General features: G+C 46.5%; 4 protein-coding genes across 8 annotated transcripts; 2 read left to right on the top strand and 2 right to left on the bottom strand.

Annotated features, from left to right (window-relative positions):
* Positions 1-2466: 2466 nt before the first annotated feature.
* Positions 2467-11688, bottom strand: LOC131263240 (THO complex subunit 2). The gene is made up of 13 exons (XM_058265406.1): positions 11601-11688; positions 11022-11190; positions 10675-10928; positions 10218-10602; positions 9223-10116; positions 8403-9137; positions 6900-7493; positions 6197-6827; positions 5692-6120; positions 5458-5616; positions 5330-5370; positions 3883-4029; positions 2467-3796 (listed from the first exon to the last, which is right to left on the bottom strand). The coding sequence occupies exons 1-13, from the start codon at positions 11651-11653 to the stop codon at positions 3449-3451; spliced, it is 4839 nt and encodes a 1612-aa protein (XP_058121389.1). The 5' UTR covers positions 11654-11688; the 3' UTR covers positions 2467-3448.
* Positions 11689-11943: 255 nt separating this feature from the next.
* On the top strand, positions 11944-12679 carry LOC131267424 (NTF2-related export protein). The gene is made up of 3 exons (XM_058270303.1): positions 11944-12056; positions 12129-12215; positions 12280-12679. Exons 1-3 carry the CDS (start codon positions 12033-12035, stop codon positions 12589-12591), a joined length of 423 nt encoding a protein of 140 aa, XP_058126286.1. The 5' UTR covers positions 11944-12032; the 3' UTR covers positions 12592-12679.
* Positions 12593-14785, bottom strand: LOC131267423 (gastrulation defective protein 1 homolog). Of its 3 annotated transcripts, none has more exons than XM_058270300.1 (2): positions 14681-14785; positions 12593-14622 (listed from the first exon to the last, which is right to left on the bottom strand). In XM_058270300.1, the coding sequence occupies exons 1-2, from the start codon at positions 14772-14774 to the stop codon at positions 12740-12742; spliced, it is 1977 nt and encodes a 658-aa protein (XP_058126283.1). In that variant the 5' UTR covers positions 14775-14785; the 3' UTR covers positions 12593-12739. The 3 variants fall into 3 exon arrangements, with proteins under 3 accessions (XP_058126283.1, XP_058126284.1, XP_058126285.1); XM_058270301.1 differs by having other exon boundaries at positions 12593-14616; positions 14681-14774; XM_058270302.1 differs by having other exon boundaries at positions 12593-14614; positions 14706-14774.
* Positions 14786-14919: 134 nt separating this feature from the next.
* LOC131262649 (double-stranded RNA-binding protein Staufen homolog) lies at positions 14920-18755 on the top strand. 3 transcript variants are annotated; one of them, XR_009178234.1, is made up of 5 exons: positions 14920-14979; positions 15049-15605; positions 15683-16120; positions 18191-18318; positions 18431-18755. XR_009178234.1 is itself a non-coding variant. In XM_058264702.1 (4 exons), the coding sequence occupies exons 2-4, from the start codon at positions 15072-15074 to the stop codon at positions 18206-18208; spliced, it is 990 nt and encodes a 329-aa protein (XP_058120685.1). In that variant the 5' UTR covers positions 14920-14979; positions 15049-15071; the 3' UTR covers positions 18209-18755. The 3 variants fall into 3 exon arrangements, 2 of the variants coding, with proteins under 2 accessions (XP_058120685.1, XP_058120683.1); XM_058264702.1 differs by having other exon boundaries at positions 18191-18755; XM_058264700.1 differs by lacking the exons at positions 18191-18318; positions 18431-18755 and adding an exon at positions 17021-17247.
* The last annotated feature ends 5960 nt before the right edge of the window (positions 18756-24715 follow it).

Here is a 24715-nt window from a genome sequence, read left to right as displayed (position 1 = left end):
AAGGGTCTAAAAGTATGGCGGCAACAACTTTATATCATCATTTAACGTGAAATGGCCGGTGAAACTAGGCAAAGAGCTGCAACCGATAGAGAACTATCTTTTACAGGTGATGTAAAGGGAACCTAACTTGGCAAGTTCATGAACCCTGTGGCAAATCTCATGCTAAGTCTCAGGAACTTATAATTTGTCGAATTAACCAGGATGTAACTAGACTAAACCCTGCAAATAGACATCTTTCGTGGTTACTCAATCGCTATGGGAGGGTGATTGCTCGAAAACCTATGAAGTCCTCCATACTTAAAGTTCTCAAACATGACGAACGAAGTGTCTAGATCACCAATCATATGATTTGGATTACAACTCTTAAGAAGGTTTTTTTGGACATAACAATTATATTGCATAATTGTACGTTGCAAACTTTTCGTTTCTTAGGAAAGAATAAGGAAGACTGGGGATTTGCAAATCGCTGTATTTTGATGCCATTGGCGTGTCGGCACAGTATTTTATACACTATATACAAACTTTATACAGACAAAACTAAGCAATTTTGGCCAAAAAAACGAACAACAATAGAGACTTGACGTCGAACTCAATCATCAATACGAGCAACGTTGTTCCAACTATAATACACAGTAGTTGAGAGCACAGTAGTAATTATAAATCATTTGTGGGACATGGTCTACTTCGCCCATTTTATTCCTTGGACCCTAGGTCCCTTGGTAAAAGTTTAGATGTTCTTCAACGTTCTCTCTGAGTAAAATAACGATGCCAAGAATAACCACTTTATGAGATCGTACAAGTGTTGACGATACTCAAAAAGTGTCCGTATTCGATCTCTATACAACTTTTGTCGAAAGATGCCTAGAATTACCATCAACAGGACATTATCTTGATCTTAGCAGACATCTTTAGAACTATTATGGAATCGGGTCAAACTTCCAGCATCTTTCGAAAAAACAAAAACTGATAGAAATGATGCCTTGGCACTTGCAGGCTATTATAGAGATAAGTGGCATTGATTGGAATATATTGGCACATCATGTATGGATGGCACATCATCAATACTCATCATGTACGGATACTTTTTTGTCATCAATTTTGAGCCTTTTGTGGGGTTTCTTTCGAACAAAGTGACCAAGTAATTTTTTCGAAATGTTAAGAACAAAATAAATTTTTCGAAATGTTAAGAACTCATTCGATAGAATAGAAGTTTATCTACGATATGTCGTAGTATATATATATATATATTGTCAGACTGCATTCATAATGTTATAAAAAATGCTGAGGATAGAGCTTCGGATCCTCTTCTTCCGCAATGTCCCAAAGCGAAGGTTTCCAGCCCTGGAAATAAGAGGAAATACGTAAACACAAGTAATGTATATATTTATCACAGCGAAGGTTTCATTTTTTCTCTCACTTACCAATACGTATTCTTTTCTACTGGGCCGATAGTACTCAACTGTCTGCCATACTCTATCGATCACCACCGTTCTAGCCATGTTTCTTTCTATTCTTTCTTCCTCAAGCTCCTCGTCAGTCCAATGAAATACATTGGCTTTTGGCTCCTTCCAGCACCTGAAACATCGACATAAATCCAAAGGCATTCCGTTCGTTTTGAGTGCGATTGATACGATATATGGACTGAAATGCGAGCAAATTGCATTTCACAGTCTACTAGATGCAATCGGGTTGATTTAACATTTTCGCAGTTTCAATTTAGATCTCAGTTGACAGAGATTTAAAATTTTCGCAATTTCTATTTAAATCTCAGTTAGAACCAGCGTTCAACATGGCTAGAACATCTGATGTGTATATTTACTACGTGTAAGGTTTTATTTTTTTCTCGTACTTACCAAAACTTGTTCCTTTTTTTCTAGTCTTGTGGCTGTTGCATTTATTGCCTTCGACTCGGCTCGTTGGTGAACTGTTGCCGGTAAGTAAATATCAATCAAGGACAGAATTTATGAAGACTTCGATGGGAACGTACTAAAAACTGTCAACAACAATACAATATGCCCAGAAGCAATAGTGAAAACATTTGAATAAATTTGTGCAGAGTGTACCGAAACATGATAGACGGCATTTCAAGAATCTGGCAGAATGGGTGAAAAAAACATCAATGTTTCTCAATCGAAGCGATATGAACCCTCCGTCCGAAATCTATAGGTTTACATTACGTTACGGACGACGTTATAACGTTCAAAATCGTGTTTAGCGTAGCCGTGAATACGATGCCAGTTGATTACAAGGAAGTCGAAAGCGTGGGCCGGATACCTTTAACGATTATTTAATGTTTTCAAAGTAGTATCCTGTTGAATGGAGTATCATTTTGAAAATGAAATTTAAACCCTATCTTCACGTTCGAGAGTAACTGTCAATAATTTTCAAAGGAAATAAAAACCATGAACTTGTTAGTCATCATTTCGAATATCAAACCATTACATGGTTTGGTTTCTTAATGTTAAAGTGATTTTATTTTACTTATAACTTCAGCTACTTCGATTTTCATTACCACATAGCTATCTTAAAATATACATACATACTTTCGTCTTCGTCTCCTCCTCCCGCTCTGCAATTCGATTTGATGATGATGATAAAGGGATTGTGTCCGACCAATCTGTTCTATATTCCTATCTTGGATTTTTTTATTTGCGTTTCCCAACTAATCGACTTGGACGATCAAAAACAAAAGGAAAAAAAGAAAAAGATACTCATCGAACTGAACCGAGGCCATTTGAGTTATCGAATCAACGTTTCCAAATGTTACAACCTTCTACATTGTTCAACGACTAACTCTTTAACTGCCGGACGATCAACGGAGCTGAACGTTAGTGTCCGCCCGTCCCAAAACTCCAGAATTCAAACACATTTTTCTTCTTTTTCTTTTATTTGTTGTTAAAAGTCTGTACTGCTTTTGTCGACCTGTTTGTTTATCAAAAATTATCCTATCAACTTATGCGCCTAGCAAATGATTCTTCTTTCTTCATCGTACAGTTGAGGGTTCGGGGACTGGGATCTCTCAACCCGCCCCCTTGCCATTGAAATTGTACAATGGTCGATAGTTCCCAAGAGTTATAAACAATTTGAATCGTCGCAAATACTGCTACACACTCTCTAGCTCTTATCTAAATTAATTTGAATATCCCGATCAAACAAACAAAAAACCACTGCGCGGTCATCAGCTTAGTTTATACAATTTAATGCATCCGAAAAATCGGTAACGGTGTTTGCTGAGGGGGATATAAACTAAAAGAGGTAGAACTAATCCGGTTCGAACTGTTCCACCTGAAGTAGAGTTGTACCATTATGGGCCTATTCCATCTCGTTGCCACTTTCTATATTCCTCAGCATTTTTTTTCTCTTCCTTTAACTCCTAATAAACCATACCTAATGCTTATGCAATCGGGCCAAGTACTCCACGTTGATTTCACGCCATCCACCATCTCCTCTAGTACCCGGACCGTGTGCGGGAAGTTTTCGTAAAGTACTGCTTGTCACCCCGATCCAGGCCACGATCGTGCGATCGCTCGCGGTGATCTCGCAGGACGCTTCCACTTCCGCCACTGCTACCACCACCCCCACCACCACCTGCACCACCGCCATAGGATGGAGACTTTTCCTTCAGATGATGATGGTGATGCTTTTCCCGGTGCGACGACGACGACGAGGTGGACAGTGGGGCTGCCAGATCGCCATCGTTGTCCCCGTTCTGGTGCGATAGCAGTTTGCTAGCCTTTTCCTCCTCCCGGCGCAAACGTTTGTCCGTCAGTAGCGATTCCTCCGCATTACGATCCTGCTGGAAAGGGTGGGGAAGGGGGAGGGGAAAATAGGTGGAAAACATGTTTAAAACATCCTCTATTGCCGGGATCAAAATTAACCTACCCGCTTGCGACCAAGTTTACGTTCCTTCCGGAGCTCCTTCTCCTCGTCAGTCTTGTCCCGTTTTTCCTTCGTCTTGCTGCTCCGTTCCTTCTTCGACTCGGACACTAGCTGCTGGGAAGCGGAGTTGGAACCATCGTCGTGCTTGCTCTACAAAACAACACAGGTTGACGTATAAATAAAGCACTTTCACTTTCGTCTCCAAACTTCTCCCGGGAAGCAACCATATTGTATTGCTCTCGTTCGCAACTAATCAGTGGCAAAGGGATTCCTTTCGCAGACATGAGCAGGTGGTTTCAGGCAAACCAAGGGAAATCGGTTGTATCGGTTCTTTTTTTTCCATGATCATGATGCGAGGGAAGCGGTGTAAAGAAGCAACATCAATTCGAACGGTAACTTTGTTGGATCGAAAATTCCTCCTCCAGCTACCCCGTAACACACAAGCCGAATCATTTTAAGGGTTTGAAGCATTGATGGCTAGTTTAAGTTTGAAAAAAAGGCAATCTTTCAAAGGTATTCAACACTTTCTGTGGATCGTAAAACATATACATTAAGCCACGAGCTATATCTCATACATACCTCGGTATCGACATAAATCGATTACATTATGCCGCGTTTCATGCGAAGATTGTGTCTTCCTACGGTTGCACATTCAACGTGTCCCCTTCTAATAACGGCAAATGTTGCCCTGACTGAACGCCTGAATTGTTTCACGTTTGATGCTGGTGCACATCGTCATCATTCATCAGGCCACTTACTTGTCAGGATACCGAAGGATTCACCGTTGGCTTTTATGTTACCGGTGGAGTTTTATATGCGGTGGAAAAAGCCGCGTGCCGGAAGTCTTCATGGTTGGAACTCATGGTCCTTCGCTTCAGTACGCCCAGTACGTGTTTCGGTTTTTTTTTTGTGCAGCAGATTATGAACATTGAACGAAGAGTTGGATCCATTGGACCAGAATTCGGTTTTCCATTGCGCGAAGGAAAATTTGTTTGTTTCAAGAGTGTCAAGGGGAACAAACACACGGTTAGGTTTGTGTTTTTCATTTCTTGATGCCTTCAAGGAGATGCGATTGAGAAACGTGGTGTGTTCAAGAGCAAGAAGAGAGGAGAAGACTCTTTTCGATAGCAACAGGATTCCCCGATCTTAGAATGTGGATAATCGTTCTCTTGGATGTTCGTTTTGCCCCGATTCGGGAAGGAGGAATCATCATTCCAACCTTCTAGTACCGTTTTCACACCGCGTTTGTGGATGCGATGCATTTGGAGAAAGTGCTGGTTCGCTCCGAAGGTAATTGAATGAAAATAACCACCGGAACACCCAGGGCCCTGACGAGATGATCAGCTGCTGCTGCTGCTTCGACCAATTTCGCTTCCTTTTGCACCTTTCGCTTGCGAAGAGACCCAAGTAACTCTACACCACCAAGTTGGCGTTACACCAGAATACTAACCTTCGAGCTAGAAGAACCTTCCACCTTGCGGCGCTTCATATCTGGAAGGAAAGAAATAGTAACGATCCCACGTTGAAAGAAACTGACTCAGAAGCGATTGGCTCTCCACTTCCCGTGCCCTATCCTACCTCTATCATGTTCCGGTGGGTCTTGGCTGCGACGAATGCTGCTGCCGTGTTGCTGTTCGTTGCTGGAGTTCGACACTGAGCTGAGGTCTCTTTCGCTGCGATCACGCTGCTGGAGGTCCCGTTCGCTTGCTCTCGATTCCCGTTCGTGATCGTAATGATCTGCAAACCGGAAAAAGGTTTAAAAAGTTCGTTCCCGTCTTCGTCGATCAATGAATTGCTGTATGGAATGCTCACCTCGCTTGTCACGACGCTTTTCTTTTTCCCTTTTTCGATCGGCAAGCATTGCGGCGGCGGCCGCTTCCTCTCGCTCGCGTTCCTTCTCCCGAGCGCGCTCTTCGCGTTTGATTTCTTTCGATGATTTTTCACGCGCCAACGAAACCGATGATTCGCGCATCGACGCCGACGAACCTCCGGCATTGTTGTCCCTCGAGCCACTGGACGATGACGACGAGGACGGTTCCTTCTTGATCATGTCAATGGTGCTGCTGTGACCGCCACCACCACGGTGATGGTCCGACGATCCTGCCAGGTTACCGTTGGATGTGGCATTACCACCCGCTGCCATGGCCGACGAGGACGTCGATGATGAATTCCCTCCAGTGGTGGAAGTGTTGTTGGTGCCGTTGCCCATCGATGAACTTCCTTGTCTGGTGCTTTGTCCTCCTGGGGATTGAAAATTCACACCGGTTTACCATTTGATACTCAAAACCCTGAAGGTAAGGCTGCAGTCCAAACATACCTTTCACATCGGCCCCATTTATAGCCACCTTGCTGTCCTGCAGTGAGTCCTGAACCGCGACCGTTGCTCCGGCCAATGACCCGGTAGCACTCGAGGTCGTGGTTGCTTTGAACGGTTTCTCCGTCACCTGGTGGAAGTCCGATTCCAACATCATCTGCGCGGCTCGGGCCTTCAGCTGGCCGATGTAACTCGATGCCAGCACGAACAGATCCTGGCGCTGGTTTTTCTCCTCCTCGCGCACCTTCTCCACCTTCTTCTCAATGATCTGCGACAGTTTGGCCAACACCGGGAAGTGCGGCAGGATGCGCATCAGGATGATGAGCGAGTTCCGGATCTGCATGTAGTCCTTCGAGTCCAGACAGAACACCATCGCCTTGGTGATCTTGTAGTGCCACTTGTGGCACACGTGCCGATAGTTCTCGTAGTTGACGTGGTCGATCGCCTCCGAGTACTGGTTGCTGACGCGGAACTTGGTAACGAAACCGGGATAGTTGGCGCACTCCTTGTTGAAGGTGGCCTCGTCCGAGTGCCAGCGCATGACGGTTTCGAGCATCGCGCACAGGAACCGCCCGTAGCGGGTCGCCTCGTTCTCAGTGCAGGACGTCACCGAGTACGTTATGTCGCAGAATATCTACCGGGAGAGAGTCATCATTTTAAACCCATGATCTATAACTCATACACGAGAACAGTTTGTTCTGCTTACCCGATCGTAGCACAACAGTGTGCTAAAGTTGGCCGTCTTCAGATTGTGGATGGTATGCACAAACTTAGCACAGTAGATTGCATCGAGCGCCGTAAAGGTGCACCGCGGGAACAGACACAGCTGCAGGAACTGGGTGATGGTTTCATTCTTGGCCGACTTGGCCGAACGCGACAGGAACCAGGCGTCTTTCTCGTTCGTCAACCGGTGCATGATTTTGTCCACGTGCTCCTGCTGCTTTTTCCGCTCGTCCTGCAGTTTGTCCATCAGCGCGACGTAGCGCTCCTGTTCTTTCTTGTTCTTCGACGCGTTCTGCTCTTTCGACTCCATTACGGCATTTGCGAGCAGCCTCAGTTTGGTAATTTCCCGCTGGTAGCTCTCGACCGGGACCTGCAGGTCGTACATCGACAGCGACCAGAAGCTGACCAGAAACTGCGGACTGATATCTTCCCAGATTTTCGGTGGATGCAGCGGGCGTACGGACTCGATGACCGGGTTCATGACGTGCGCCGTCGCCTCGAGATATTTGCTCATCTTTTGCGAGGTGGAAAGCTTCTTCGCGTTCGTGTCCGCCTTACGTAGTTGGTCGTACTTTTGCTAAAAAAAAGGCGAGAAAACGAATTTGAGGTTGAGTAAACACATTGCATCTGTTAGGTAATGATCAGAGGCGGATCAATCTATTCCGGGGTCCAATGCGGTGGGATAATCGGAGCCCTACAGATATTTTCTCGAGGGGGTCCGCGACAACCGAGCGGTAGCCCCGGTTAGAAAATCGGCCCATGAGCGCCGGGGCTCACCCTACCCTGTACGAGAGGACTGACTATCCACGTACAACAGGGAAACAAGTCTCGTTAGCCCTGCACGGGCAGGCATGACCAAGAGGTAGTTACGCCAAGAAGATGAAGAAGACAGATATTTTCATTTCCCTAAATGTTTCCAAAAATTCATCATACATGTAGGATAGGAATAAATTCTGTAAATTATTTTGTTACTTCTCCTAACTCCGCTAGATATCTTCTAACGAAGGCAAATTAGTTTTCATGAAAAATATCCAGACAAGAAGCTAACCTAATGCTATAGTATGAAGCAGCATTGGTTTCTTGTACAATTTCCGATCGGACTCCGATTCAGATTCGATTTCCAAATATTTCTATAAATTCATCAATAATATGATGTGATAGGTAATTCCGATTTCATTATCAACTATTTGAATGTTGCTGTTCATTATGGGACCCATATTCTGAGCTGGGACGACATAAACATTTTGTCGTGGAAATTACTCTTTTCAATACTTTTCTCCGATGATTTCGTTCTATACTTTGTCTTTTAACAAATTTAAATCTATTATATTTTAAAAAGAAGATCTCTTATATATCTCTCTCTTCTAGGTGATGTTTTGATTTTTCGCTAAAACGCGTGTATCAATATCAATGGGTTTTGTCTGAAATTTTTAGCCCGTGCCCCTCGCGGCCGCTCACTCCGTCCATAGGTAGTGGTGGTACTTACATTGATTGCATGAGAAAACATAGGACGCGCAAGGAAAAAGGCCACATCGGAGTGGATGTGGTACCGCTGCAGCATACTGTGTATCGTTGGGAGCCGCTCCACGTATTCCTCCACCGAGTAGGTCGAGCCGAGGAACGTCCCAAACTGCACCAACGTATCCTGGCACTGGTCGTACAGCTTCCCCACCAGCTTCAGGTGGCTCTGGGCCGTCTCGCGGTAGATGACGCAATGTTTCTGCTGCGCGATCAACAAACACAGGGCCACCGCTAGATCGTTGCTGGCCAGTGCGTCCTTCAACCGCTGCGATGACTTTTTCGTGTTGCGCACCTGGCTGAAATAACCCGCCTCGCCACGCAATAGTTCCCCGCCGCACATTGCTTGCAGTTGCTCGTTCGTCATCTCTTCGGCCGCCTCGATGCCGGCCATCTTCTGCACCACCTCCTTGAGGATGAGGAGATCGAGGCTCTTGTGGGACTTGAGCTGGTTCGCCACGTACTGCAGCAGTCCGCTCAGCTCGATGTTGTACTTCTTGTAGATGGCACCGCAAAAGTTGGCCAAACTTTGCAGCCACAGCGAGATGCTGGTACCGTCGTTCTGCATTGGGTTCCGATCGACCTGCTCGAGGGCTTCGATTAGACAGTAGCCGAGCACGTCGTACGACAGAGACGTCAGATACTTGAGCGAGTCAACGACGGGGGCGATTAGATTATCGTAGATTTGAATTTGCAGTAGAATCTATGATTGAGACAAAAAGAGCAAACATAAAATAATGACGATATTAAACCATGCAAGCAGACACCAAAAACCGATTCTAGCTTACATATTCAAATAGGAATCCAGGCGAACAGTGGCTCAGTTTGCCGATCAGCCTTCCCACCGGTTTACTGTTTTCTTTGCTGACCCGCTTCATCAGTGCCTTGATTTGTTTCTGGGCCGTACCGCGCCGTTGGATCAGCTTCGGCTGTAGCTGAAACGTGTCATTTTTCCAGCGCGCGTACAAACTGTACCGATACTGGTACGGGTAGAGTTTCACGATCGACCAGATCTCTTCCGCCACGCAGCAGTTGCAGTCCATGTAGGCCAGGGCGGGCAGCACGGAAGCATCGAGCAACGACAAAATGTCGTAGTACAGCTGCTCCTGATCGCTCGACGTCCCGGGCGCCGGTGGATTCATCGGGTCGACGTTCATGTCGGTGAGGATGACACGCATCAGGCGCAACAGTTTGTACAGCAGCACCGAATCGTAGTGTAGCGATGGTCCAAGTGCGGTAAACATCGGGAAAGCATGCAGCCGCAGCTTGGTCAGTGCGGTAACGGGCGGTGGGGCAAGTTTGCTGAGCGCACCGTACGATGAGATGGCGCGACCCTTGATGTTTGCCGGCAGGGCACACTTGAGCCGGTACACCGGTTCGATGATGATGTGCAGCAGGCGGCAGAGGGCTCGTGCGATCGGTTCGTGCACCATGACCGACTGGTCCGGGAGCTTGCGGAGCAGCTGGTGGGCCGTGTTCCAATCTCCGATGAGTAGTAGCGCCTCGCAAAGGCCCCACTTTTGATTGAGGGCATACTTTTCCGGTGCCGTCTCGAACTCGGGCTCCTGCTCCGGCTCCTTGTCCTTATTGGTGAGAATTATGTTCAGCTTGCGAACGTATTCTTTCGCTTGGTTCATTTCCGCCTCCCAATCGGCCTGTATCGACTTATCCGTTGGGTTGAGCTACGAAAAGATTAACATTACACCATTAAAGCAGGGTTTACACGCAGCAGTTGCAATGGAAACAGCTCTCCATTTTGAGTTGCGTGCTTCTCTTTCCTTACCCATGAGTAAATATCGTCCAGCTTTATCACACCGTGCTGCAGCAGTAACGCGGTTACCTTGAACAGAGAGCTCGGTGTGTTAACGTCCGCAAAGTAGCGATACTTGTAACCGAGCACCTCACAGATAATGTTGCCATCGTTGATGTACGATTGCAGCAGAGGGATGAAAATGCGATCCTGCTCCGGGCGCGCCTCGAACGACTCCAGGATGATATCTAGCACCCGGTTGGGATCGAGATTGAAGCAACCAATCAGCGATTTGATAATCTCCAGTATGTCGGTCACCGTGATCGTTTCCTGATTAAATTCCTGATTCAGTTCCGTGATGAGCTTTGCGTAGCCCTCACTTTCCTCGCGGAATAGATTGAAACGGCGCTGTTTGTAGCTGCAAAGAAAATAAAACAAGGAATGACGAACGGGTTTCTTCGCCTCATTGAGGGCAGCATTTGATGCTTACTAGAGCTTCGTTTTCACTTTTATGAATCGTGTGTAGAAACTTCGATTCTTGATTGTCCCCACGTCTTGCAGTGTGTCGATTTCTAGTCGCTCCTTCAGCAGCTTCTCCGACACAAATCGTTCCGTTTCCTTGACGATGTAGCAGAACGTGGAGCGTTCTTCGCTCGGTGGCGCATCACCTGTGCTTGTGGCCGTTTCGGCATCAAAGATACCGAACACATCCAGCAGAATCGATGGGATGTCGCTGTGTAGGCTCTATGGAGGGGACAAGGAGAACAGTGTAATAAATAAATTAGACTCCCCGGTGGTGCGAGTTTAGCAAGGACATTGATTCCGCCACCAACCTACCGAAACTTCGGCCAGCATCTGTAGGACGCTATCCTTTTTCAGCTGGCCATGAATGCCACGCGAGATCAGCTCGTAGATCGCCCGGGAAATGCCGCTCTTGCGCTCGTTCTTTGCAAACAGGGGACTCTGCTGTGGGTCGTCCTTCACGATGGCTTTGCATTGTTTCAAGCTGATAAACGCCGAAAGGGTTTCCGACGAACAGGGATAAACAAAAACACCGAGAACATACACCTCGTTAGTAGTGGCGGAAGTAGGGGGTTCGCCGGGTGGGAAGGTTTGCCATCGACTCGCGAAATGCGTTTCATGTGCCGCAAAGCTTCGTGCCACATAAACGGTGGAGGAAAGAATCCTTTATTCATGCCATATTTTCTTATCCCACAATCCCAATGCCTGCTCTGGAGAATTTCATCACTTTGACATTTCACATCACACACGCATAAGAAAGAGGAAGGCTGATCCGACTCGGATGCGATGCCGCCACATTCACGGATTGTTAGAACTTATTTAGAACGATAACATCGGGCCGACGCATAGCAAATACGGGAGGATATGGTGTAACGATTGAGGAAGGATATTTACAACTCTGATTTTCCGCTTCGTTCCCAGGATTTCCATATATCGGCGTTGAACATTTTCGCATCAAGCTTCGGCACACAAATTACTTTGCTTCACTGCGCGGTGTGACAGTTCTTTCGAACACAAGATTTGACAGCTCACCGTTTACACACGACGTTGCGAACTGTTGTGCCTATCGGATATTTATAATATTCACCTGAAAAAAAAATCATACCAGAAACATGAATTTATGGGCCAACAAAAATTTACTAAATTATACTTCGTTAATTTAACTAACCAGCATTCATCGCAATGTTTCCCAGTATCAAGCCGTTCCCGAATGGGCCCGGGTTGTTGACGTTTCTGTCAAAACAAACGCGAAAACAAACAGCAATTCGGCAGGCGGTACGATTAATACAATACTTTTCACTGAAAATAACGCAAATTGTATAGAGAATGGCTTCAGCCCAAGTGGATCAAGTAAGCAAAGGAAACGTAGTAATCGCCCGGAAAGGTGGTAGTAACATATTTTCTAAAATAACTTTCTATCAGATGATGCGAACACAAATCGATACGGCATGCACAACTGCGGAGGCTTTCACCAAACTGTACTACGAAAGTGTTGACAAAAAACGGCATGTAAGTAAAGAACACATGTTAGTTAAAAGCGTGCTCTAACCTGTTCCGCATGTTATTTTTTCAGCAAATGGCGCGGTTGTACATGGATAATGGACTGCTGGTTTGGAACGGTAATGGTGCCAACGGGAAGGATGACATTCAAAAGTTTTTCCAGGAGCTTCCCCGATCCGAGCACACTCTGACGACGCTCGACACCCAACCCATCGTGGACGATGCCGTAGCGACACAGCTAACCTTTTTAATACAGGTTTCCGGAACCGTGCGACTCAGCGGCGCCCCGATGAAACCGTTTCAGCAGACTTTCATGATTACAGCGCAGGGTGATAAGTGGAAAATCGTCAGTGATTGTTTTCGTTTGCAAGATGGTTTATTTTAGCGCCAGTTTCGTTGTAACCACTTAAAATTCCTACTCCTATTGATACACATTCAATACATTAAACATGAAGAAATTACGGAAAGATGAAGTCAGCTTATACTTTACGGAAAAATATGTGTCTCAGATAACCATTTTGCTAATTAAAAAGTTATTCAGTTTTGGACTTTTTAACTTCCGGTTCGTCCTCGCTGTTGAAGATCGGTTTTGGTTGTGTTTTTGCATACGCCGGCGCAATCCAGTAAGGGTTTTCGGCCGCCTCTTTAGCGTACTTGAGAATAGCCTCGCGGGGATCCTGATCGTCCTCAACACGCTTGCTCAGTCCCAGGTTGCGAATAACGTACGAAGAAAGTGTACCACCTGAGCTTGCCACTCGGCCACCCTGTCCGCTTGTGATGGGCAGATCGGGGCGCTTCGATTTGACCGGATCCAGCCGTTCCTTCTCCAGCTTCTTCCGTAGGGAACGAGTTTTCTCCTGCCGGAACAATGGCAGCGCGTGAGGTGTGATGATTTGCGTGGTACCAACAATTTCCGATTTCTTTTTCTTCCGATGCGTTCGAATGACGCACTGCTTTGCACCGCGCATACTACGCTTCTCGTCGTACAGGCCCCGTATCACGCCGTTGCCGCAACCGACGAAAATTTGATTCAACTTTGGATGCCACAGTGTCCGGATAACGTGCGAGTCGGTGATGGGAAGTTTCGCTACCAGGTCGAAGGTTTTCGTGTCGTACACGTACAGGTTGGCCTGTTTTGCATCCTTCGGGAGGGATTCCCCGGTAAGGATCATTGTATCGTCCGGACTGTAGCAGCAGTCGGTCGTATCGTATCGGCTGTACAGGCCATCAAACACGTGCAGCGGTTTCTTAAACGCTCGCATGTCCCACAGTTTGAGCGTTTCGTCCATCGAGCGGGAAGCTAGCTGGAAGCCGGAGTAAGAAAACAGTACCGCTGATATGTCGGACCCCTTAGTGTGCGCGTCGCGGATGCAGTGTGTCGTGTGGACGAACATTTTTCTCGTATCCCAGGTCTGCAGTGACCCATCGCTACAGCCGGCCGCGATCAGTGTCCCGTCGCGGTTGTACGCACAGCTCGTCGGAATCGTCTTCAGCCCACCCTGGGCTCGCGTTTTTATCACCGCACGCTGTTCCTTCGTTTTCGCAAAGACCCATGTGCGCAGCGTGGAGTCCATGCCGCTAGTCAAAAACTCTTCCCTCCGAACCGGACTCCAGCAGCCGCTCGTGAGCCCCGCGATGTGACCTTTCGTCTTCGACATGTCCGCGATGTACTGGTCGCCCTTAACGCACTCCATCTTCTCAAATCCATCGCGGTCGAGCACTTTGGCCTGCGAGCTGCCCGATACCACCAGCATCATGTCCCCGGAGAATGAATAGTGCAGGTTACGGATGGGATGGTTCTCACACGGTTGCAGCGAACGGAAGCTTTTCATCGATTTGTCCATGCCGGAAAAGTCCCAAAAGTTGACATTGTAATCCATCGAACCGGATGCCAGCCGAACACCGGACGGGTCACTGGCAAGGGCAATGACGGCCTTGTTACCGTGACGCATTTCTACCTCGTGCGAGTGTGGTAACTTGTTAATCGGTGCATCTTCGTCGAACTCATCGTCATCGTCCGCTTCGTCATCGTCGTCCGAATCATCGGAGTCATTCCTTTCCCCTCTTTTCCTTCGGCCATCTGCCTCCACTTCTCCAGCTGCCGTTGGAATGGGTCCAATCATGTCACCGTCGTCATCACCATCATCATCTTCCCCATCGTTTTCGTCACCCTCAGCGTTCACAGTTTTGACGAGACTCTTCTCATCAACCAGTGCCTTCGGGGCGTTTTGTTTCGCTTTCTGAATCATTTCGTTGATATCGAATTGTTTCGCCTGTTTCCTCCCAAAGCCGGATATACCCATCACTTCCTGCAGTTTACTGTTGTCCAAATCTTGCGCTATTCGTTCCACTGCATCCGGCTTCGCAGATTCAATCCGCCCGAACGAACCGAATCCGGACGTGCTGTCCTCTGTTGCTGGGTTAAGAAAGAAATTGTTTAACGCATATACAGATATAAAAACACTAACACTTACCGGAAGTGGTAGGCTTTTCATCCACCACATTGGAGCTGGTAGCGGACGGGGTTTTAAGATTAATTTTACCAAACGTTATTTTCCCTCGATTCATTTTCTCTACCGAAATGCTAGCAAAAGCGTGAAATGTTTTGTTTATAAACATTAGCTGGTGCTGACGGTCGATGTAAACATTTGTACCCTTCAGGAACGGCTCGAATGGCATGGCCAACTCACTTCTATTTTATACCTCCAGAAGAGGAATTAACACTTGCAACTTTGATGTGGATTTCGTCAGATCAAAAACTAAGATTAGATTGGTGCGTGGTTCTGTCGCTAATATTTGTAGTTAATACAGTGAGGTTTGTTCTCCATCATCATCCTTTCAGGAAGTTTTGAAACAAGCATAAAAATGTCCCAGAAGGCAAATGTACTACGGGGCAAAACTCCGGTACAGCTCTTGCAAGAGATGGCGATGAAAATGAAGTCCCCGGTACCCGCGTATCAGTACACTGGGGAAACAACGTCTCCGTTGGGACTGCAAGCAAAACTGTTCACACACTCCGTTGCCGCGTTGGGGAAACAAGCGACCGGAGTTGGTCGAACGAAGCAAGACTCCAAACATGAAGCCGCCTGGCAATTGCTCCGCGTACTGTTGAATCTACCGCCCGAGGAGGAAGACGACTCTATGGCTGCTGCAGACCAACATAACCAGGCTGCTGTGATGGAGCAGTCCGTCGATCGTGTGTCCCAGCTGCGGGATATTTGTATCCAGCGTAACTTCCCACTGCCCGAGTTCGAACTGGTGCGCAGTTTTGGCCCTTCGCATGCACCCTCCTTCGAGTACGAGGTGCGCATTCGTGACATCGTACGGCGTGGTACACACTCCACCAAGAAGGGAGCCAAACAAATTGCTTGCCAGGAGATGATCAAAACGCTTCAGGCGGTATGTCATTTTTTCTTCAACTTTCCTGGTAGTTGTTTGCACTCTTTTGAACGGTCCTATCCGTTGCTCATTCCCAGATGCCGGTGGATGACACGTTTCTACAGGTCGTATCGATCGACGACGCCATCGAGGAGGAGGAACAGAGTGATGACCACATCATAAAGACGTACTACGAGTACTCCCAGTCGGACAACAAGAAAAAACTAGGCGTATCGATAGCCGATCGTCATAGGTTTTTCCTGGACCTTCCGAGTGTGCGCATCGCCGAGGCCCATCGAATCATGATGAACGGCGAGGAAACCGTGCGGGAAAAGTGCCACACTATACCGACGGCATTGGGGTTAAAGTTTAAAATAACACCCAACAATCCGGTGCTTACGTCACACAGCGGTAAGCCGATGCACACGTTTGAGCTGTTAAATTCGGAATACGACTGCTTTATCTTCAAAGAAAATGAAGATACCTTCTATAAAGAGGTTTATCAGTATTTTTGCTTGAGGACAAACTTCCGTCAGGTATGTTAGTGTTAAGTTATATTTGATTTTTTGTACTACCTATGTTCGAATAAGATCATTAGATTACATTGCTCATATGTACTGAACACACATTTGACCAACGTCATATGCCGGGTAAAGGTGGATGGAAAATTCGAAACCTATTTGCTACCGTTAAAAGCCTTGGTCGTGCGATTCAAGCCAAACCACCGTACCCTGGCATACCCTGATGGAATTTATATCATAGATACGAAGCTCTCCAATAAAATCGAGGCCAACAATGGGATTGAGCTAGCGGCAAGCACAATAACATCCAACTGCCCACCATCAGCGGCTCTGTCAGAAAACTTCGACGGGGTGACGTTCAAATGGGTGATCATAGTGGCAAAGTCGTTATAATCTCCGCCTATCCTGGGTTAAAACTTGGCACCAACAAATCGACCGCTCTATTGCAGCCAAATGATCGTACTGCAGTTTTGCAAAACCTTTTCGCCAGCAATCAAGACAATCGAAACTGATACTACTGTATCAGCACTCACATACGCCTCTGAGTCATGAACATTGTTCAAGAACAGACCCGCTTCTATCGGGTTCGAGAGCAAAATGCTCCGAAGGATATTTGGCCCCGTATGTGTGGAGGGACGATGGAGGAGCATATTACAGCACCAAGATGTGTGAGTTGTATGGCGGGCTTTCCGCACTGCAGCGAGTTACACTCGGTCTGGCTCCGGTGGGCTGGATATAAGATGCGAAAGGCACTAGGCGACCCCTGGCCCGTAAAGTCTTCTTAGATTGTCACATGATTCACTGAGCGATCACTGCAAAACGGATGCTGCCACCAAAGCTACTATATTTTTGGCAAAATGATGCGAGGTTAATTTAATTGTAAACACAGGAAAATGTACTAATTTGTCTTTGCAGCCAGAGCGTGTGAAAGTTAACGATTTGGAAAGTGCTTTAGATGGAATCAAAGGTCTAATGCTAATGGATAGATTGAAGCTAATACCGTGTACTATAGATCACGTAACGTCCGCGGTCATCCCCATCGAGCCTGCTGACAACGATGAAGAAAACTATCAACCGTCACGAAAAATATTTCGACTAATGGAATGAATAAAAAAGCCATTTTTCAGCGGTGATCGTAAAAGAACTGCCCAAAATTTAACCTGTTCACAGTTTTGCCCGAGCCTGATTCGGGCAAGCGTATGGAATTTGTACTGCTTTGTCTGGCTCGGGCAGTTTTTTTTGGCCACGCGCAATAAAATTCTAAACATTTTAGGAATTTTTTTTTCTTTGGTTTTAAACCAAAAACTAAACAAAAATGTTACTGAAGAAGCATTAATACTACCTTTCCGTTCACACTAAAACTTAAGAATAATAATAATAATAAACAAAAATGTAAAAAAATGTGACAATTTTTGGAGCCATTTTCTCTAATTGGCTAGATTGTGAAGGGGTTGATACAGTTAATATTGATGAAAAAATAACATCAGTTAGGTACTTTAAAAAATATTTAGACGACTGGAAAATGGCTGGACCTGTGATTTTGCCGATGTTGCCATGTTTCTACATGACATGTTTGAGACCTACACGGTCAACTTCTATTCCGCGTTGGACTCAACATTGCGTTTAAAGATTATCCACATATTTTCGATTAATAACAATTGATAGACCTTGGAAGGACTAGCAATGTTCGGTACGGAAGTTGATCTACATTTGGGTAATTTCCTCCAGTGATCTTGGGGCATAGTAACTGTAGAAGGGGTATATTTGATTTATGACGTTATGCTTGAAGAGAATCGTAAAGCACTCAGTTCTTCGTTAATCGTTTCCATCTAGCATCTTTGCTTTTTTCCTTTGCAATGAAGGAGTATGTTTACTGTAGTTTGTTTACTTTTGTATTTTGATTTGTGAGATTACAATTGCTCAAAACATGAATTTCATTCGTTTTCCCATCATAAATGAGGTTGAAAACATCAGAAAATCGCCGAAAGCTTCGGTTAAACTCGAAGCCAAAACAGTTTTCTGATACAATGTAGATAATCAAAAGAATTTCAGTTGGACCACGAATATAACCTATTTACATTTCAGGTTTCCACAAAACTTTAGGAATATTTTTTTCCAAAAGAGTGGCCTTCCTGATATGGTGATGTGTGACCGAATTCAAATAATCGATACCCGGTTTGGTGGGTCCCATCATGACGCACACATAATAATAAGTAAGCATTTTATAGATCGACACAGAAACTTTTTATTCAACGATAGATTGCTAGGTACAATTATAACAAGAAGTTGTAATGAATGTTTTTAATTGACAGTCTTTTTGATCAGGTGATGCAGGTTACCCGGCAGGAGACTGGCTGCTGCCAGTCTATTACGTTTTATATTGATCCAGATTCAGGGTCTCCAGAATCTGAATTCAATAAGAAGCATTCGTCTGGATGTATGATAGTGGTTAGTGGCGGCAATCGGTTTGCTTAAGAGTAGATTTAGATGCGTGTTAGGAGTAGATGGAATGTTTAATTATGAACGGCAGAAGTGTGACCAAATTATCAATGTTGTGCTTTACATAACATGTTTTGAAAATAATATAGAGTGGAACCTCCATTTGTAATCTATACTAGAAGATCTGGGATATGATTCCGATTAAAAAAATAAGCAAACAATTACTGTTTTTGTCCTTTTATTTTTATTTTTTGTGTGCCCGCTTCAAGGCAATTTTTTTATTAGCTATTTCTATTTCTAATTCTTTTTTTTTTCTTCTAATACTTTGTTGTAGTCAATCTTGTCTCTTTCGAGAGCTAGCCTCTCTTCTTCTATTTTCTTCTTCGATTTTCGTCTTTCAATCAACTCATTTTTTTTTAGCCAAAAGGCTGTTATACTTTCGCTGGTCACATAATTGCAGCTCACTATTGACAGTTTTTTCGGCCTAGCTGCACCTATTTTCCGCAATGATAGGGGCGTTCGTCCCCGTGTTGGCGTCGGAGCAGGTGTTGATACGGTTGTTGATCAACCGTTGGTTGGTACCGTATAGATGGTTCCGCAGATAGTTCCACCGATGGTTCCTCCGTTGCATCCACCACTGGTTCGTTCCCCATTACAACCTTCCTCAGATCCAACATCGCGATGGCCTGCTCCTCGAGCTGCGAAAATGCCTTGACCGAACAAGACCCTACGCCGATTGAGTGGTAAACGCGATTGTTGTGGGCGAGCTTCTTTTTTAGCCCATATTTATATCCTTGCCAAGCCTGGAACGAAGAAAAAAAAAATCATTGATTAACTGACATGGTTAATATTTTGTATGATATAACATGCTTACCCTTTTCCACCCTGTTCCATCTTCCGATGGAGGACCAAGGGGGTTTAATTCGGCTGCTACGGCGGTCCAAAATGTTGGACTCCTCACGCATTTTTCCCGCGCAACGTCGGGATTGCCCTCTATGAGCAAAAGTAGTTCCCTTAGTTGGGTCTTCGTAATAGCCTTACGTTTATTCTATAAAAATAAAGAGTTGTATTAGGATAACTGAATAATAATTGAACGACATTTTTTTTAAATAAACCAATTACCTCCATTGTTAATTCCTTCACACTATTAGTTAAAACAATCGCACTAAATAGCTCAAACAATCCACACTAGTCCATGCTCCACTTGCTACTAACACGGTACTTGTACGGCTCCACGCGAATTTGAAAGAAATACATGAATATACATTTCATGAAAATCTCGTTGCATTGCATTGGTCGCCATAGAAACTAGTTCGCTTGAGGGAATGGTCGGATCGCAATAGCCACCAGGTTAACTGCGGAAACCCCCTGGGGCAGATCGCCTGAAGAAACCCGTTGGCCTGGAGAGGGATGAACTGGTTTACTGTAATGGTTTTAAAATTTGCAAATTCAGCCAAAGAAAGCGCGCTACTGTGGCGCTTTCATTGGCGCCAACCGGAAATTAATTTTTTTGTATAGTAATATTAGTAACCAGTAATAGAACCGCAATGTGATCGTGAAAGTTTCAGATGTGTACTTTTTTTTTTCGCGCTGGCGAAATTAGAAGGAATTTGAAAATAGAATATGTTATTAGATGTGTCTGCAGGACAGGCGAATTAAGCCCGGTTAGACAAATGGAAAATAATGTCCTTTTCCAAACCAAACCGATTGTTAATTCTCGATTCCCAACCTTTGTTTGTGATTCGGTGTCCAAAACAACCCCTTTAGAAATAGCCCAAATCAGTAACAATCTAAAACTGGGCAAAGTTTTCTTCTTCTTCTTCAATGGCCCGCTCGCAGTTGAGCACGTCGTGCTGACATGGCCTGGTCACCAATCGTTCTCCAGGTAGCTCGGTCCATGGCTGCAGCCCTCCAACCCCGGTCGCATCCGATGTCTCGCAGGTTCTGCTCCACTTGGTCCATCCACCGAGCTCGCTGAGCTCCTCGTCGTCTCGTGCCGGGCGGGTCGCTGGTGAGCACCTTCTTGGTGGGGCATGAGTCCGGCATCCTCATGACATGCCCCAACCAACGAATCCTGCCGGCCTTCGCCACCGTCAGGATGTCCGGCTCGCCATACAGCTCAGCTAACTCGTGGTTCATTCTTCTCCTCCACACGCCCTGCTCGTACACACCGCCAAAGATAGACCGGAGCACGCGCCTCTCGAAGACTGCGAGGGCGTTGGCGTCCTCCGTGAGCAGAGTCCAGGATTCATGCCCATAGAGAACGACCGGTCTTATTAGCGTGCGGTATATGACACATTTCGTGTGCGGGAGAAGCCATCTGGACCGCAGGAGTTTGTGGAGTCCATAGTAGGCACGATTCCCCTGAACAATGCGCCTCCGGATTTCACAGCTCACGTTGTTGTCCGGAGTTACGACAGTGCCGAGGTAGCAAAACTCCTCTACTACCTCAAGTTCGTCGCCGTCCACTGATACACTGCTCCCCAGCCTGGCTCTGTCACTGTCAGAGCCTCCGACGAGCAGGTACTTTGTTTTCGTCGCATTGATCATTAGTCCAATCCTTGCGGCCTCGCGTTTCAGTCGAGTGTACGCCTCGCACACCGTCCTAGTGTTCCGCCCGATGATGTCGATGTCATCCGCGAAGCCGAGGAATTGGAGAGAGCGGGTGAAAATCGTGCCACGGATGTCGAAGCCCGCGCTTCTCATGACACCTTCCAGAGCGATGTTGAATAGAAGGCAGGAGAGTCCATCACCTTGCCTCAGACCCCGGTGGGATTCGAACGGATCCGACAGCATGTTCGAAATCCTCACCTTACACAGCACCCCCTCCATTGTGGCCTCTAACAGCCGAACCAGCTTCTCGGGGAAGCTGTACTGCCGCATGGTCTTCCATAGCTCCTTCCTGTCTATGGTATCGTAGGCCGCCTTGAAGTCGATGAAGAGGTGGTGCGTCGGGATCTGGTGCTCCCGGCACTTCTGGAGGATCTGCCGTAGAGTGAAGATCTGGTCGGTGGTGGATTTGCCTCCAACAAACCCAGCTTGGTAGCTTCCGACGAAATCTGTAGCAAGGGGCGCGAGTCTGCAGAAGAGTATCTGGGATAGGATTTTGTAGGCGGCATTGAGGACTGTGATGGCTCGAAAGTTGGCACAGTCCATTCTGTCACCCTTCTTGTACACTGGGTGGATGACACCCAGCTTCCAGTCCTCCGGTATCCTTTCCTGCTCCCAGATTTTCACAATTAGCTGGTGCATACTGCCGGCAAGCTCTACCGAACCCATCTTGAATAGTTCTGCCACCAGCCCATCACTGCCAGCTGCTTTGTTCTGTTTCAGCTGCTTGATGGCACTAGTGACTTCGTCCAAGGATGGTGGGAGCACCTCGTCATCTACCTCATGGCTAATGTGCTGCTCAATTCTGCCTGCGTCGCTGCTGGACTCCCCCAATTCCGCTCCGTTCAGGTGTCCGTTGAAGTAGCACTTCCACCTTTCGATCACCTCTCGCTCGTCCGTAAGAATGTTGCCCTCCTCGTCACGACACATTGCGACGTTTGGCGTGTAGCCGCCTCGTGTCTTCTTCAACATCCTGTAGAACTGGCGAGTTTCCCCCGACTGAGTTAGCTGCTGCAACAGTTGTTCATCCGACTCCTCGAAGCGGCGCTTCTTGCTCTCGAAGAGCCGGGTTTGCTGTGTCCTCAGTCGTTTGTAGTGTTCCACGTTCTGACGGGTTTCGCGCTGCAGCATTCGGGCGCGCGCTGCGTTCTTCTCGGATAGTGCCCGCCTGCACTCGTCATCGAACCACTCTTTCCTCTGGTTACGTGGCTTATGGCCCAGTGTCTGCTCGGCTGTGCTGCTGATGACTCGCTCCACCATACGCCAGTGGTCATCGAGGGACATCGTGGCGGTCGCGTTGTTGTCCGGTAGCGCTTCCCCAAGCGCTGACGCGTAGCCCTCGGCAACAGCAGGTATTCGCAGCCGATCCGTGTTTAGGCGTGGGGTAGGCCGGTGACGCAGTGTATTGACAGCGCAGAGCTTCTGCCGTAGCTTCACCATAACCAGGAAGTGGTCCGAGTCGACGTTTGCGCCCCTGTACGTACGTACGTCGATGATGTCCGAGAAGTGCCTTCCGTCTATGAGAACGTGGTCTATTTGGGAATATGTCTGCTGTGGTGATCTCCAGGTGTAGCTGAAACGAGGTTTGTGCTGGAAGAAGGTGCTACGGATGTTCATGTGCCTCGAGGCTGCGAAGTTGATGAGCCGGAGGCCGTTGTCGTTGGTTAGCTGGTGGACGCTAAAGCTACCAATCGTAGGTTTATAGGCCTCCTCTCGCCCGACCTGAGCATTTAGATCTCCGATGACTATCTTCACATCATGTTGTGGGCAGCGGTCGTACTCCCTTTCCAGCTGCGTATAGAACGCGTCTTTGTCGTCATCGCTGCTCCCAAGGTGCGGGCTGTGCACATTTATAATGCTCAGGTTGAAGAAGCGTCCACGTATCCTCAACCTGCACATCCTGTCGTTGATCGGCCACCATCCGATCACACGCTTCCTCATAGCACCCATAACAAGGAACGCCGTACCGAGCTCTAGCTTATCTCCACCACTCTGGTAGATCATGCAATCGCTGCGGTAGCGGCGCTCCGAAACTCCCTTCCAGCGAACCTCTTGAAGTGCTACTATCTCGAAGCCGCGGGCTCTCACTTCCTCTGTGAGTATTCTGGTACTCCCGGGTGAGGTAAGAGACCTGCAGTTCCATGTACCGAGTTTCCAATCGTAGTCCTTTTTTCGTTGCGTGGGTCGGGCATGATTGGTCCAAAACGGGTATTCTTCGTGGTGACTATTCGTTGCAATTGTACAGAGGGTGGCTTGCAAGGCCTCTCCCTCCGCCTCCTATCTCGTCGGTGGAACAACGCATCCTAGCTGTTTTACGTCCCGTAGGATGCCAGGACAGGGTGTACAGCCGCCCCTAACATGGGGAACAGACGCTGGTTCGAGCCGCTCCTAACATGGAGAACATACGCTCGGGGATGAACTACTAGCAAGTAGCAGTCCATTCCCCCTCTCAATTCAGCCTTGCCGCCCATCCGCCCAAGGGGGTGGGTTTCCCCGTGTACCCAAGCTTGGATATTTAGGCGACAAGTTACCGTTCTGTACGTCGCGGACGTATTGAGTAGGAGTTGGGGAGGAGAGCCTATAGTAGCCTTCAGGAGGCGTCGGATCCAACCCTTTACAGAACAAAAGGGGCAAAGTTTTATAATAGATATAGATTCTTTCTATTGAGCTAAGGTTCTTCAAACCGGGATGAAGTTTAGAGTGGGTGTAGATTTTTATCTATTGAATCAACTGCATTCTCATCACTATATGTTAATGCAGATCACACATTAAACATGGACCGGTATAACCAGACCTGTAGTTAGAAAATTGAAATTCTGTTGGAGATTTCGAGTCGAAATCGACAAATATAATTAAGGAGATATTTTAATTTGATCAGGCTTTTGTGACTACCAGTTCATCGTTTTGGCCTGATAATTTTGACAATAATTAGAACCTGGATTGTTTCATTACCATTCAACCAAGAGCATGTCATAAGCCAACCAGTGAGCCAATATCATATCAGAATAACCAGGATTCAAGTAGCCTCTCATAGTTTGATAGAGCGACTGAATCTACCAACCGGGCTTAGACTTAATGGAAAGCGATATTACCCTGCGCATTTTATTAAAGATTTTTTCCAAAACACCGGCCCGTCCAACCGGGTTAGGAATTTTACGACCTTTGTAAAACGCATTCCTCAGACTCAAGCCGTCATTATCAATAGTTATTCTTTTAGGTTTGATATAACATATCTTAGAACAATTAAAACCTGGTGATTAGATTGATTTACATTTACATTTACATTGAACCATGATCATGGCATGAGCCAGCAATTGTGCCAATATCATATCAGAATAACCGGGATTAGGATTTGCAACACACAGATTGATACAGCATGAACCTTCCAACCAGGCTGAGGCTTTGAGTAAAACATTATTTTTATTTACCGAATCTACTACATAAACTTCCCTAGATTTGAATGCAAGTTCTTTCATCAACATGGGCCTTTTAACTTAGTAATACTACTAAAATACACATTAGCCGAATTTGACGGACACGAAGAGTTTCACAATATCCTCC

The sequence above is a fragment of the Anopheles coustani genome, chromosome 2 (genome assembly GCF_943734705.1).
Source record: "Anopheles coustani chromosome 2, idAnoCousDA_361_x.2, whole genome shotgun sequence".
NCBI lineage: Eukaryota > Metazoa > Arthropoda > Insecta > Diptera > Culicidae > Anopheles > Anopheles coustani.
This window is presented reverse-complemented; position numbering and strand designations above follow the sequence as displayed.